The following is a 15,848-nucleotide window of genomic DNA, read 5'->3' on the forward strand; positions in this document are numbered from 1 at the left end:
CCATTCACGATCAGCTCGCTATGTAGGCAAATGCGTTCCAAGACACTCATAAGCTTTTGTGCATATTCTAAGGTATGTGCCAAGAGCACTACGTCATCGGCATAAAGCAAAAGCATGATCACCGCATTTCTGATCTTAACCTCTTCTATGGCTTCTTGTTGCATAAAATCAAGAACCATGCATTCCAATTCATCAATGAGTAGCCCAAAGAGGGTTGGGAAAAGTGGGCATCCTTGTTTGACACCAATGGTGCTTGCAAAAAATTCTGAAATTCCATCTCCCATACGTAGTCGACATATCACTTTTTGGTAGATGCGAAAAACTGCATGCATAAATTCTCTCGACACTTGAAGGCTTTGCATATGTCTCCAAATATTTCATCGTGGTACCATGTCAAAATCTTTCTTGAAATCCACAAAGCAACAATACAACTTTTTCCCTTTCAATCGAGATGCTTCCATAAGAACTCGAAGAGTGACAAGGTCATCAATAGTGTTATGATGCTTTTGAAAACCTGCTTGGCCAAGCGCAGGTTTACTGTTATTTTCAGCCCATTCACTTATCTTCATCTCCATGATACATCCAAATAACGTGCCATCAAAGAACCAACCATTATAGTGAGATAGTTGTTCACATTGTTTACATCTCCTCCTTTGTGCAAAGGTTTGATCCAATTTTCACTCCAATCGTGAGGCATGCCATGCTGGTTAAACATATCACATATCCAATATCGTGTTTTCTTGCTTGTCCATTTAATCATTTCAGCCTTGACACCTTGAAGGTCCCCTGCCTTGCGGGTAGCAAGTTTCTCAACCGCGCAGTATACATCTTCAATGGTAAAGAAGGGAGGCATAAACGGAAGGGAGCTACAACACTCCATCTTATCAACATTGGGTTGCTCATAGAGGTTCTTGCAATGCGTATACATATCCTCGAGAGTCAAGTCACCAAAGCTCTCAACACGCTTGCCTTTTAGATTTTGCCAAAACTTGCCGCATGTATGTACTTTCTCTTGCGCTAAAAGAGGTTGTTTTTTGACTTCCCACCTTCTCCTCTTTTTTTGAACAAGTGCTTTGCATGTGTGTGAACATTCCAAGTAACCTTCCTTGTCTTTGCTTGCATCCAACCTTAGCAATTGTTTTCGGGCTTGACTACATTTCATGCCGAACCATTTCTTCTTGGTGCTACCCTTCTTAGATCTTTTGCAAGACATGTGTTTCACCGAAACTTTATAGAGTCATGGAATGGAATAATCACATGTAATTCAATTGGCAATAGTCGTTTTGTTTGCTATACCCTGATTTGTATGTCTCAGTGTATGTTATCAATCTCTTCCATTACCCCCAAACACCTCTTATTTACTCCTTGAAGTATATACCACAATCTCCTCCTTTATCCTTTAGTAATGAAGGAGAAATTATTAGAGGACCACCCCTAACTTAGACACTTATCTAAACTCCCAAAGAACCCTCTTCCTTTATACTTACGTGGTATTATACGTTTCTCATGGTGAATCCCCTGGTTATTCTTAGAGCACATTCATACATTGCAAAAGGCAAAGTATTTTGTTTCATTTGTTTGCCAACTTGAAAAGCTACGACACCAGAGAACACTCGTCTCTTTCTCCAGCTTGAGCTACAAAGGTTGCCTTTGTGCGTCAACTTTGCCAATTTTTGGCAAGGTTAGCTTCACAAGGGCAGCGTTTCAAATAAATGACAAAAAGATGTGATGTATAGAAACTCTACCTCTGGGACCATGCAAAATCTACCTTAGTACTTTCCAGTGGTTTGACAAGCTATCTTAGTGCACTTTGCACATAATGATATCTTGAGATTAGATATCGCTTTAAACTAAGTTAGAGTTAAAAGCAATTAAGTTAGCTACACCGGATACAATAACCATGGCTGGTTTTGTATCCGGTCATATCATGTAATCTTTGTCCTCCTAATATAATTCACAAGCGCCTCACTTTTATGGGAAAAAAAAAGTTAGGTACACCAAGTTGAAAAACATTTCATCCACTTATTTCCTCCTTTCTCTCTTCTCTCTCTTTCTCCCATGGGCCCTCTCTCTTTTTCTCATTTCCTGTCATTGACCTGATCCACCACTTTGCTTTTGGTACACATCTAGTTCCGCAACACATTTTAAGACTCGGCACTAACTTGTTGTGGGCGACAACTATGTGGCTCCTATTTCTCATATCTAGTGTTCACAATAAACTAACCTTTTGTGTATTTTTGACTGGCTAGAATTTCAAAATCCTGGTTAGATTTCAAGCTTGTGTTGGGAACAAAAATGAAACATTCAGAGTAAAGTTCTGCTTCAGTGCTAGAAAAAAACAGGGTCCAAGGTATTTTAACAGGCTGAAATTGTAAAATCCGGGTTAGATTTCGAGCTTGTCTTTAAGAAAACCCGGAAATTTACACAAGTTGTAGTGTAATTACTGGCAAAAGCTTCAAATTTTGACCTAGAAAAGGGGAGAATTTCAAGTTTGCTTTTATTTATTTTCACTGGTTGGGGGAAGAGGTATGTTAAGTGTCCTCATTCTGAGAGTTGTCAAAAGTGTTTCTGGTGATCGTACTCCCTTAACTTTAAGCAGTCGGGTCAATTCGTCTGACTCATCCCTCTGTTGAAATTGAGAGAGAGTCCAGAGAAAGAGAAAGAGAGAGAGAGAGCGAGCGAGCTAGCGAGCGCTGGTCATGGCGGCAAGCTCTTCCTCATGTCATAGACTCTCTTGCCTCTTGTTGGTGGTGATGATACTCTGCGTAGCCATAATTGCGGCTTTCAAGCACTGCACAGCTGCTCGTCGACATCTTGTTATAGTAGGTACACTCTCTGTCCCTCTCGCTATCTCGTTTTTTAGAATTGATTAAAGAAAAGAAAAAAAGCAAATACAACCTTGTCTCACACGTGGGGAGAGAGGCATCCCATAAACATAAAAGAAATTACAATACAAATCTAGGCCTAGTTTCAGCCATAACAAGACGCTCTCTAGAGAAGTATTTCAACGTTAGGTCCTTCCAAAACTTTCCATCTATACTTTCTCCGCAGGGTGAATAGAGGTAGATTGTAAACTCCTTTAATCCTTCCGAGGCAAAAGAAAATGAGTTTCTTAAGTTGGTATACAAATGTTGGTGTATTGTCCTCATTTTTCCAGGAGAATCTCCATACATTCCAAAGTGGTATATCCTTACACATGCCTATTAGGAGTTCTTTAGAAGACAAAGGTTGAGGGTGCAGTTCCCTGCAACATCTATAAAGGGCCTGAAGTAATCCCCCTTTTGTAACAAGTATTAAGTTCAAAACTCATCGGACACTCTCTCCCCCTCTCTCTTTCTCTCTCGGGTGGTATAATACATACACACTCTCTTGTGCTGAGCACAATAAAGGCAGCCAACCAGCTCAGTCACCTCCTTGCAGGAGTGTGTGATGATGTGGCGACCCCTTCTTGGGTGAGCATGGTTGGAAGCCAGACCCGAAAATTCGAGCCTTGTATTTTACAGCCAACTAGACAACCACACTTCTGTCACAATTTACACACGAAATTAGTGAGCGTCTTAGTGAGTTCAAAACTCATTGGATGGATAGATCTTTGAGGTTTGTCCTTGCTTCTTTTATATGAGTGTGGGCTTCTGTGAGAGAGAGAGAGAGAGAGAGAGAGAGAGAGAGAGAGAGAGAGAGAGAGTAAGAATAAGAATAGGAAACTGGTTAAAACTTCTCTCATTTGTTATTGTTTTTTTTGGCTTTAATACATTTTCTGCCACTCACTATTGTGAGTTTGGCCCAAATAAAAAAAATTCTCTCTTCTGTGTGAGTGGGTTTGTGAGAATGAGACGAGGAAACTCCATAACCTTTCTCTCATATGTGTGAGTGGGTTCCTATGACATTAAAACTTACCATCTCTCTCTCTCTCATATGTTTTGTATTGCAATTTGCGAATGCAGGGCGAAAACAAATTAACGGAGATAGCATCTTCCCTCTTCATGACAACCATAAACACAGAGTATGTATCTTCAAGAAGAACACAATTTGGTTTATAATCTCATTTCACGTCTTATGTTGTGGTGACGAGTTCTCTGTGCATGTCGAAATTTCAAAATGTAGCGTGATTCACAAAACTTATGCAAGACTAGATCCCAAAATTAATTTGTTCCCTCTTGGTTTAGGATAAAGGGGCCAATATAAGGCCACTTAAAACAGAGGGACATTCAATCTTGAATGATATGAATTATTTAATAGGATTGATAATTTTGAATGAAATTGATACAAAAAGATAGCCCATATTAAGCTCTTGCCATTCCCAATGCCATCCCAATCCTAATTCTCATAATTTTTTGGTGGTATTTTCCATTTACTTTGAAGGTGGCCATCTTTTGGACTTCAATTCGTTATTGGCCCCTTTACCCTATAACCTCAAGAATCACTTTTGAGATTTTTATTAAAACATCCCAAATCTTTGATACGAGCTTTGATGAACCAATAATGGCCTCTTGATCTACATTTTTGAAAATACATTTACTCATTATTTTTAGCAGCATAAAAACTAGGCTTTTACTAAGGATAAGATTGACATCCATTATCTATTAGAAAAAGCATTGATAAACAGGACAAAAACATCTCTTTAAGAAGTCAAAGATCTTTTATGAAAATTTTGAGAAAACAAATTCAAATTTTGGTGAATTTTCAACTAAATTTTTTTTATGAATCTCTCGATATAGTTATAAGGGGGCTCTCTGTAAAGCCAAACTTTGATGATATTGTCTTATGTATCCACGGTTTGCTCCGAGCATGGATTTCTATGTAATTCTTTTTTGTTTTTATACTATACAAACTCATAGTGGGAGTAATGCAAAAGAAAATAATATGCAAACTTGGATACAAAACATCTCACAAAATCATATAATCTTTTGTATATTATCATAGAATAGAAAAGTGCACATATGTATGTGGTATCTTTATGTATGTATGTTTCGACCATTGCCTAGTGCGGGTTTCATTGATTTATAAGGAGCAAAGAGGCTTTACCCTATATGTGTGCCCTATACATACACACACAAAGACGGCAATAGTTGTTATGGCGTGTCACTTTTTATGTGCACATGAATCCATCAAATTCTTTACAAGTCAATATATTCTTATTTATTTCATGTTATAGAGGGATCGAGTTCTTCGTGATTATGGTAGCACAACAGCACCATCAGCTCCAGGAGGAATGGGACCCAGCTCTGGCCAGACTCCATAAATTTGAGATTTTTATACAATTACCATTCATAATATTCTCAAAATGTCAATCTACCGATTGGTAACACTTGTAATTGAGATGGTTACTCTTATATTTTAGCAAGGAGGTTTGATATTCAAGAAAATATAATCAAGATGGGTGTTTATATGGATGTATATTTATTTATTTATGTGTATATATACGTACACACACACACACACACACGTAGAGTAAATAAACATAAACCCTAGTGAAAACTATTTGAGAAAATTGTGTTAGCATATGGTAGTGTGTAAGAAAATCCTAGTTACTAAATGGTAACTCCGAATCAAAGTGAAGTTACAATCGGTAACCTTTTTTGGCTTTGGTTCCGTGTGTATTACCAAAATTATCCATTGAGCTACAAGGGCCCAGATGGAACCAGTATCATGAAAACTATTACTCACAATGTCATGGGGGACTTATCCAATACTACAAGCATTACAAGCAATATTGGCATAAGTAATGGTGGTATTGATGATATTGTTAGATGATGAAAATGCTTTTTCAAGCGAGAGCCTTGGTTGTAAGGCCTCTAACGCCTAGGTTGGAATGCATCTTCTCTCTCTCTCTCTCTCTCTCTCTCTCTCTCTCTCTCTCTCTCTCTCTCTCTCTCTGAGAAAACCTCTTTGTCTATATTACATTTTTATGTTACAGCTTTTTATCTCTCAGAGAGGATCTATGTACCTTCTCATCTACCTCTGTGTGGATTGAGGCAATGATACATAGTTTTCCACTACTTTGGTTTTCGAAAATCCCCATGGAAATCGAATTTCTTGATCACACTTATCAAACACGCCAGCATTTCTTACTTGCCATATAAAGGAGAGCATCCATATTTTGACATACATCAAACATAGATCCAAACCACTATCAATTGAGTGCATAATGCCAAACAAAAATTGTAACTTATTTATCTTAATTTTCTGGCAAAGCATACAATACTCTCGCAGGGTTTTCCATCACTTTTTGACCAACCTACACTCAAGGAACATACGTCTCATAGATTCCATTTTATTACATTTTTTGTACATGCCATTCATTACATTCCTCCTGGCTAACAATTCACCAATAGGTAAGACACCACTCATTATCATCCAAAGAAAGACTTTATGTTTAAATGTACAATGCATTTTCCATATACAATGAATTCCCTGCATCCACCATTGTTGACACTTGGTCATTCCCCATATTCTATCACATCTGGCATGTATTAAAGAAGCAGGCAATAAATTCTGATAGAAAGTATGTGTAGGAGATGTCCATTAGTATACTAATGAACCTATGAGTTGAATTCTGGTTGCAAGGAATCTGAGGATTGAATACACAAGCTACTAGCAATCCCCATGGAATCCTCAATCCTTTGCTCAATGTGTACATCCTCTTGGCAACCAAAAAGGCAACCAGCTGGCTATTAGAGTCCCCAACTTGCTCAATGGAATTGATTCCTCTTTTAAAGAGAGTAAGAGCTTTCCTCCCCAATAACATAGCAGGGGTTTTTTAAAGATAAAACTCCAACAACAAGATTCCACACCTAAGGAGTTACATGTATATGTGGCTCTACCTACTGACAGCCGGTTTTCGAAACCGTGACCGCGAGAACCACACCCTAAGGAAGGGAAGGCTTATTACCAAAAGGAGGGAAAAAAAAAACAAAAAAGGCTCTTTACCATTCACCCCCCCCCCCCCCCCCCCCCCCCCCCCCCCCTTCTAAGTTTAACCACTAGCGGGGCACCGCCAGTTCGGCCACACTTCTCCATTATTGCCAGAAGACAGACTTTCTCTCTCTCTTACTGCTCGGCTCCACCAATATTCTCTCTCTCCCACTTTGTTGCTCCATCACCCGGCCCAGTCCCTACATAAGACACCGATGCCTCTATCACACCCTCTGGCGGGCCGCCACATATATTGTAGATTCTCTCTCTCTCTCTCTCTCCTTCAATTATTCTTTCTCTCTCTCCCTTTGCTCGTCCACACCACAGCCCCGGTGGGCGGTCTATCCCCATCCTTCCCCTCGTCCACATTCCCTTTGGCCTTATATCCCCCCCCCTCTGTTTTCTTTCCCCAACCCTGGCGGACCACTGGCCTAATATTCCCCACCCCTCCCCTATCTTCACCTAGCTCTAGCTCTCTCTCTCTCTCTCTCTCTCTCTCTCTCTCTCTCTCTCTCTCTCTCTCTCTATCCACACTCATCCTCTATCTCTCTCTATTTTCTCCCTCCCCCCCATATCCCCTCACCACCTCACACTTTCTCTCTCACTCTCCTTATCCCATGGTGGGAACCTGCCTTAGGGAATCTCTCTCTCTCTCTCTCTCTCTCTCTCTCTCTCTCTCTCTCTCTCTCTCTCTCTCTCTCTCTCTCTCTCTCTCTCTCTCAAAAAACGCAGCCGTTTTTTGACCTAGTAAACAGCAGTCCACTCTTTTGATCATAACTTCTTCATCCGAACTCCGATTTGGGTGATCTATAGCCTCAATCGAAGAGCACGAAGTCCTCTACGCATTGATATAAATACAAAAATTTTTAGAGTTATGGAAGTCATTTCTGTAGCAGCATTTTCGAAGTGAACAGGTTCAACAAAATTGATTCTCATCTCCTATTTTACATACAATGTCTTCCGGCACTCGCAAGGGTTCTTCTTCTTCAACAAGGTCCACAACCATTGTGAAAAATGATCCAAAATCTCCTAAGTGTGGAGATAGCAACACAACCACCCAACCAACGACATCGGAAACCATGATCATGGCGTACTTGGTATTATTGCAAGAGACCGTAAACAAACAAGGAGAAGACTTACGAGCACTTGCAATGGAGAATGGCACACTAAGGGTACTTGTGGTTGAGAATGAGAATCTCAAGAGGACACTTGAGATGCAAACAACACGTTTGATGCAACTTGAAGAGGAAGTCAAGGAATGTAAACGCTCTCTTGTGGACTTGAATGCTTTGAAGGAGCGGATGAGCAAAGTAGAGCATGACCATGTATTGAAAGAGGAGAAATTTGACACTATGAGCCGGGATGTATGCGACATGAAAAATGTAAGCACAAACAAGTCTTGGGCTGATGTATGTGGTAGCAATGTGGTTTCTAATTCCTCACTCATGCAAGCTATGGTTCAAACAAAGAATGTTGAGAATGTAGATGTGGAGGAGTTGAAGGAACGGGAGCGACGTTCCAAGAACATTGTTATTCGTGGAATCCCCGAAGAGAAGTTAGAGACACCTCCTTCTCTTGCCATTGTTATTGAAGATTTCTTCAAAACCCACTTTGGCATGTCCGGAGTTATGGTCTATGGAGCACATAGAGTGGGGAAGCAAGGAGCTCCTCGCTCGGGAGAACTGCCAATTGTATGCACCATGCCGGATGAGACCAAGCGAAAGATTATCCTTGATAATAGTTGGATCTATTTGAGGGATACAAAATGTTTTGTATGTGAAGATCGCACTATTAAGCAACAAAATATGCGTCGCAAGGCATATGAGGAAAAGAATAATAAAAACAAGGAGATCTCTCATGAAGAAAATGTGCCCAAGGAGGAGGCAAGTCTCTCAAGCAAATAGGGATGCGTGACCTATGAGACTGAGTTACAATTGAAAATATGCTTTTGGAATTGTAATGGATACCCATGGAATGCGAGGGTTGGCATTGATGAACTAACAAGCAAAGCCGATGTTGTACTTCTTGTTGAAACTTGGGAGCATGATACACAAAGGATTAACGGCTTGGAGGATTACAATGTACATTCATTGATGTGGTCAAAGAATCTCAAGCAACGAAGAGGACAAAGAGGGTTAGCATGTATGGTTAAGAAAGGATTGGAAGATTTTGTATCAATTGTGAAAGATGACAAGTACAAACGTTATGTATGGCTGAAAATTATGACACCAAAAAGAGCACCCATTTTTGTAGCCGGTTGCTACATTCCTCATCATGATTCTCCCTTTTATGCTTTCATGGATAAAGATCAACCATTTTCTGATTTGGAAGAGGACATTGCTTATGTCAAAGGTGAAGGTGATGTTATTGTATTTGGGGATATGAATGCTCGCACAAAAACATTGCAACATGATACTCAACAATTTGATATGCCATACATTTCAAGGGAGTTGGAGGAAGTTCACTTGTATGATCGTACTTCAATGGATGAGAAAGAGCCGGATCACTATGGAAAGTTACTTTTACACATGTGTAATAGCACGGGTATGCTCATTGCCAATGGTGTATCTTTGTGGAGTGGAACCAATGGATTTACATGTAGGAGACATAATGGGGATAGTGTGATTGACTATATGCTACTCTCTGAAGCCATCATGTATCGCATGAAGAGTTTTATGTTTGGTCAATGGACCCCGGAATCCGACCATCGCACCCTATGTATTGACCTTTCATGTGGAGAAGCAACTAAGCATGATAATCTCAGCCAAAGGAAAGAGAAGTTATCACTATGTATGGATTTCAAACGGGCACCAATGTACATTGAAATGGTTGAGCAAAAATTATGGATGACAAAGCTTCAATGTGATGCACCATTGGAAACTAAATGGGAAGCTTTCAAGAAAGCTATTTGTTCTTGTGCGGAAGAATGCTTTGCCATAAAGCATTTCCATGGTATCAACAAAGATAGATCACGCAAAAGGTGGTTTGATAAAGAATGTCAAGATGCTCGAAAGTCCTTGATAAAGCTTGATGCAACTATGGACAAAGACAACTATCAAAGTCATTTGCATACATACAAGACATTGATTCAAAAGAAGAGAAGAAGATGGAAAGTAAAGCAACAAGAATTTCAAGTCCAAGAAAAGGCACATGCATGTGGAAGATTTTGGAGAAACTTGAGAGGCAAGCGGGTTGAGAATTTTGGTAACTTGAGTCTAGTGGATATGTACACACATTGTAGGCAATTATATGAGCAAGAAAATACTGAAAAAATGCCATTTTATGGTTCACTCCCATGTATGCCGTCTTTTTTTACTATTGAGGATGTATGCGGTGGGCTTGAAAAGTTGGCCACTCGCAAAGCGAGAGATCTTCAAGGTATCAAGCCGGAGATGATCAAATGGACGGGAGATTTTACCCATGAGTGGATGTGTGATATGTTCAACCTTGCACTTCAACATGGTATGCCTTATGATTGGAGTACTAATTGGGTTAAGCCTTTGCATAAAGGAGGGGATGTAAAGAATGTAAGCAACTACCGGACTATAATGATTGGGTCTCTTATGGCAAAGTTGTTTGGGTGCATAATGGAGATGAAATTGAGTGATTGGGCTGAAGAGAATGACAAGCGTGCAAAGGGACAAGCGGGTTTTCGTCGATGCCATAACACCATTGATCATCTTGTCACTCTTCGTGTTCTCATGGAGGAAAGTCGGTTGAAAGGCAAGCGATTGTATTGTTGTTTTGTGGACTTTAAAAAAGCCTTTGATATGATTCCACGTAACAATTTGTGGATAAGGATGGAAGAACTCCAAGTGCCAAGTGAGTTTATGCTTGCGGTTTCTCGAATCTATGAGAAGGTGATTTGTCAATTGCGCATGGGAAGAGAAATTTCAAAAAAATTTGTAAGCACTATTGGGGTTAAACAAGGATGTCCATTGTCACCAACTCTCTTTGGTCTATGCATCGATCAATTGGAACAAATGGTACTTGACTTTATGCAAGAAGAAGGCATTGAAGAGGTCACTATTTGCAATGCGGTAATCATGCTTTTGTTGTATGGGGATGATGTAGTGCTTCTAGCACACACTTTAGAAGATGCACAAAAGCTTATGGTTGTCCTTGAGAACTTTTTCTTGCATAGTGGGCTGATTGTAAATGAATCCAAAACAAAGGTTATGCTTGTGAAAACCAACCATAAGGAGAAGCTATGCATTGTGTACAACAACGAGACACTTGAAGTTGTTGAGAGCTTTAAGTACCTTGGCCTTGAGGTTCCATCCAATCACAAGTGGCATGAATGTGCTATGCGTCGTTTGGAAGCGGGAAAGAGAGCATATTATGCATTTGAGAACATGTGTAATGAGGGAAACATAAAGTGTTGGGTTCTCAAGAAGTATCTTTTTGATGCATTGGTGACACCGGTTCTTCTTTATGGAGTTGAAGTGTGGGGTGGGAGCATCTCAAAGTCTACTTGGAAAGAGTTTGAGAATGTCCAAAAGCGTTTTCTTACAAACTTTCTCCAAGTTAAGACACAAAAATCATATATGCTCCTACTTCTTGAGTCGGGATCTCTTCCAATTGAGGTTATTGGCATGGAAAGGGTTGTGGAGTACATGATAAAGATGCGTCAAAACCCCTCACATCGACTTCCTACAATTGCATGGGAAGCAAGCAAAAAAGTTCAAAAGACGTATAAAAGCAAGATCTTGAGCACGGGATGGATGCAAGACATAAAGAAGTGGTTTGGGAGATGGGATGCATTACACTTGCTACATGATGCTTCAATTGACTCTCAAGTGAATGAAGCTTTTCTACAACGCCAATGTATTATGTCTTGGGACAAATCCGGTGGGTCACGCTTCATACATTACACCACCTATATTGCCCCCAACTACAAAACCATGTTCTTCGCTGAGAGAGGAAACCGTACTCACACTTACATGCTTGAGCCTATTCCCTTGTCCGTGATACGCACTATCACAGCAATTCGGCTTAGCTCCCATTTCCTTCCATGCGAGATAGGGCGTTGGGGCAATGGAGAAGAGTCAAATCGATTGTGCACATTATGCTCACTGCAAGTTTGAGAGTCTGAGTACCACACACTACTAGAGTGCTCAGCTTTTGATCACATCCGAACTTGCTTCTCTCACATTTTCAGCCATAACTTAGACCTACACACTTTCCTCTCCTAACCAAAGTGTGGCTCTCCACTGGGACTCTCATCACTACAATTTTGGAGCATCGAGAGTCACTCATCAGCCATACACATACTACATCACATGTAACTTTGGTCCCATAGGTCATATTTGACCTCCGAGGACGATAATAAAATCTATCTATCTATCTATCTATCTCTCTCTCTCTCTCTCTCTCTCTCTCTCTCTCTCTCTCTCCACACTCATTCTCTATCTCTCTCTCTTTTCTCCCTCCCCCCCTTATCCCCTCACCACCTCACACTTTCTCTCTCACTCTCCTTATCCCACGGTGGGAACCTGCCTTAGGGAATCTCTCTCTCTCTCTCTCTCTCTCTCTCTCTCTCTATATATATATATATATATATATATATATATATATATATATATATATATATATATATATATATATATATATATATACTATACCCCCCCTCCTTTTCGTTGACTCGGCACCCCCCCCCCTCGATTTTCGGCCGCTATCGAACTCTCCCTCTCCGGGTGGATGCATGAATAGGTGGCCCAATTTTAACCGGTTGAAAGTTTCTTTTGGAGGCTTAAAATTTAGGGGGTATGAAACTGGTGTTATGGGCAAGAATTGTTCGAATTAAATAATCGTGTGGAGGATACAAAATCTTAAAAATCATGTGGAGGATTCAAAAACACGTGTGGAGCCTACCTCAGAACGAATGTTCAGTCGAATGTTTTCATGACTGTGACTTCTCTCTATCTTAGTGCCTTTCTCCTTCTGTGCCTTTCTCAGCTCACTCTACAGCCCCCTGTGCATGCTGCTTATCCTTCGCTATGGATAGCAACCTAAGAAAGAGCCCAAGGAATGCAGCCCGACAGGTCTCCCCCACAAAGACCCGACATTCTCCCACGAATTCGAAGGTATGTCACCTCTCTCTGTCTCTCTGTGTGTTGTGTACAACGGACCTGTATGTGTAGTAGAGTACTAAGGTGTGAATACATTGAGTAATGAATATGGATTTATTCCGTTCAGAGACAGAAGTTACAATGTCCTCCCAAAATCAGCTGCTTTGTTCACCCCAAGGATGTGGAGGTGCCATTAAAGGCATTCTGCATGACAAAGGCCAGGGAATATGGGTTAAGTCTTGAGAGGAAAGGTGTTAGGAAGTTGACAGATGCAGATGTGCCCATATCTGACTGGATGAAAGTTTTCACGTGTCTTCCAGTGAAGGAGAAAAAAGTGCCGATAAAAACAACAAGGCCGGATCACTACAAGGCACTCTACCAGCTCTACAAGCAGGTGTACCAATCCAAACCACCAAACTATCTGCTGGGAGTCAAGTTTGCACGCGGATATGTTTATTTCGTATGCATAGGTCCGGTAAAGTGGGCTGAGTTTGCATCTGAGGTGGTGAAGAATGTGACCAATGAAGGTCACTTAGATAGGAAAAGAGAACAATGGAAGTTAGAGACTTCCCAAGTATCCACAGGAACCCCAAGTGGTTCTGCCATCTTCTTAGTAAATACCCCATCCGGAAGTACACCAGTCGCAAGTGGAATTTTTGCGACCAATCAGTCTGCGTTAGTGTTGAAGTATCCACTTCCTTGCAAGAACTTCTTGTTGAGGTTAGAAAATCTCATGACAATGTATCAGCCGAGTGTCCGAAGGCTAAGGATTCAGTGGTGGTCAAATCTGTTGCTGATGTGCACTGTTGCGAGGGTGCCCTTGACACCATCTGAATGCACTTCCCTGACGATGCCAATGTACCAACAGGCTTGCTTGACAGCCTGCAAGAAAAATTTGACCAAGCAAAAGCCACCCTACAGCAGGCACATGTATGCTTTTAACTCCATCTGATTGTAGTATAATACCTGCAAAGTACCATACGGTATGATTTTTCATACCGGTAGGATTATATCATATTCGGTAAGGGTAGATGACAATACCGGTAGGATGTTATCATACCGGTAGGATTATACCCTAACGGTATGATTACATCCTACTGATATGATTATATCCTATCGGTAGGAGGTTATCTTACCGGTAGGATTTAGGATATAATCCTACCGGTATGATAACATCCTACTGGTATGGTTACATCCCACCGGTATGGTTAGATCCAACCGGTATGATAAAATCCAACCGGGTTGATGTTATGCTTCCGGTATAATGTTATCCTACCGCTATGATGTTACCGGATGTTATCCTATCGGTATGATGTTACCGAATGTTATCCTACCGGTATGATGTTATACTATCCAATATAATAGCATTATACCGGTGGGATAACATCATACTGGCAGGATGTAATCATACCGGTATGATAACATCATTATACCAATTTTCAAGCATTCATACCGATTTTATACTTGTTTGACATTTTCTGATAACAGAGGTCTCTTGCCTGCAGGAAGAATTATCCAAATGCTTGGACTGTGAGGAAACCTTTGGTCTCTATGTCACGTTTGTGACAGACATGATTAGTCAACCAATGCTACCTGAAACCATAGTCTTGCCTGCACGGGTTTCAGCTCCTGGACATAGTGTTGTTCTCATTGATGTGTGCAATGCTTGTGGTGTAAAAATTCATGATCACAATCGCTCAAGCCATGTTGTTCTATTGCCTTGTTCACATGCATACCATGCATTCTACTATGCTCACTTGGCCGAGAAAGGAAAGTGCATGCTTAAGGATTGCCCCGGAGTTATTTCTGCAGAAGACCAATCCCTGCTAAAGAAGAAGCCAGTTGAACCATGCCCAAAAATAGGTGAGAAAATTGTTTCAATGGGTAATCAGGTGGTTGATTTTTGTCTTCTCTCATGTTTTTTCAGGTGGTTGATCTTTTTCTTCTCTGATGTTTTTTCAAAGTCAAGCTGCTTCAGAACTACTGCCGGTAAAGACATAGGAAACGATGCAGCGACGCCTGCATACAAGACACCTGTGGAGGTATTGCTTGATGAAAATGTCCCTGGTAATGCTCAAAAACCTATTTCGGAAACAACAGAAGAAGAACAAAGCTTTGAGGTAAAGGAGCAGAGTACGACTGGTGCTGAAGGGAAAACCCAGAATGAGGAAGACGATGTGTTGTTAGACACTGGCGTGCGGGTGACAAGATCAAAGACCCCGAGAAAACGAGGCCAACGTGGCAAGAGTAAGTTTTTTCATTGATTATGGCTCTAATAAGTGATCTTTTGCTGCACAGCTTTTTAAAGATGATGGTCATGTAGATGTCAGGCTGGAGGGAAGTCGCAAGGAGACCCTTGCTCAGCATATAAGAAAGGCAAAAAGAAAAAAAATCGAGAAGACTGGAGATGAGAAGCCTGAAATGGAGCAAAAAAGCAAGGAAGAGGAAGAGACCCAGGGGCAGCCAGAAGAGGAGATGGACATAGAAGACACTAAGGAGATGTAGAATACCGGCACAAGTTCTGACCCTAAACCTAGAGCCTACAAAAGATTATAGTTTGCGCCCCCTATGTTTCTTTCTATGTAACCACTTCTGAAATTAATATAACTTTCTTTCTCATTTGACGTCTCTTTCATCTTGTGCCTAATTTTTGAACATTGTGTGTTTTTATTGTATGATTTCAATCTATAGATATGTCCTGATTGCATATTTAAATTTGAGTCTTGTGTAATTTTGCATCTGCATATATGTTTTCAGTTGAAGAATGGTGCCTTGCAAATAGGTTCAGGGATGACAAGCAGAATGGCAGGGCTGACATTCGTGCAATATGGAATTGCGTGTTGTCTCCTGCAGTGCTCGTGT

At 40.7% G+C, this 15,848-nt stretch overlaps 2 protein-coding genes across 2 annotated transcripts; both read left to right on the plus strand.

Annotated features, from left to right (window-relative positions):
• The first annotated feature begins 2,647 nt into the window (after window positions 1–2,647).
• On the plus strand, window positions 2,648–5,393 carry LOC147425385 (uncharacterized). The gene is made up of 3 exons (XM_086500344.1): window positions 2,648–2,826; window positions 3,945–4,003; window positions 5,156–5,393. The coding sequence occupies exons 1-3, from the start codon at window positions 2,700–2,702 to the stop codon at window positions 5,240–5,242; spliced, it is 273 nt and encodes a 90-aa protein (XP_086356470.1). The 5' UTR covers window positions 2,648–2,699; the 3' UTR covers window positions 5,243–5,393.
• Window positions 5,394–14,866: 9,473 nt separating this feature from the next.
• Window positions 14,867–15,555, plus strand: LOC147425386 (uncharacterized). The gene is made up of 2 exons (XM_086500050.1): window positions 14,867–15,233; window positions 15,310–15,555. The coding sequence occupies exons 1-2, from the start codon at window positions 14,867–14,869 to the stop codon at window positions 15,489–15,491; spliced, it is 549 nt and encodes a 182-aa protein (XP_086356176.1). The 3' UTR covers window positions 15,492–15,555.
• The last annotated feature ends 293 nt before the right edge of the window (window positions 15,556–15,848 follow it).

The sequence above is a fragment of the Adiantum capillus-veneris genome, chromosome 25, assembly GCF_014529385.1.
Source record: "Adiantum capillus-veneris isolate H3 chromosome 25, ASM1452938v2, whole genome shotgun sequence".
NCBI lineage: Eukaryota > Viridiplantae > Streptophyta > Polypodiopsida > Polypodiales > Pteridaceae > Adiantum > Adiantum capillus-veneris.

Excerpts from the sequence above, each read along its gene's own strand:
- LOC147425385 (XM_086500344.1), top strand. The coding sequence starts at position 2,700 with ATGGCGGCAAGCTCTTCCTCATGTCATAGACTCTCTTGCCTCTTGTTG. Across the intron at positions 2,827-3,944 it reads TCGACATCTTGTTATAGTAG|GGCGAAAACAAATTAACGGA; the intron begins GTACACTCTCTG and ends TTGCGAATGCAG. Across the intron at positions 4,004-5,155 it reads ATGACAACCATAAACACAGA|AGGGATCGAGTTCTTCGTGA; the intron begins GTATGTATCTTC and ends TTCATGTTATAG.
- LOC147425386 (XM_086500050.1), top strand. The coding sequence starts at position 14,867 with ATGGGTAATCAGGTGGTTGATTTTTGTCTTCTCTCATGTTTTTTCAGG. Across the intron at positions 15,234-15,309 it reads ACGAGGCCAACGTGGCAAGA|ATGTCAGGCTGGAGGGAAGT; the intron begins GTAAGTTTTTTC and ends ATGGTCATGTAG.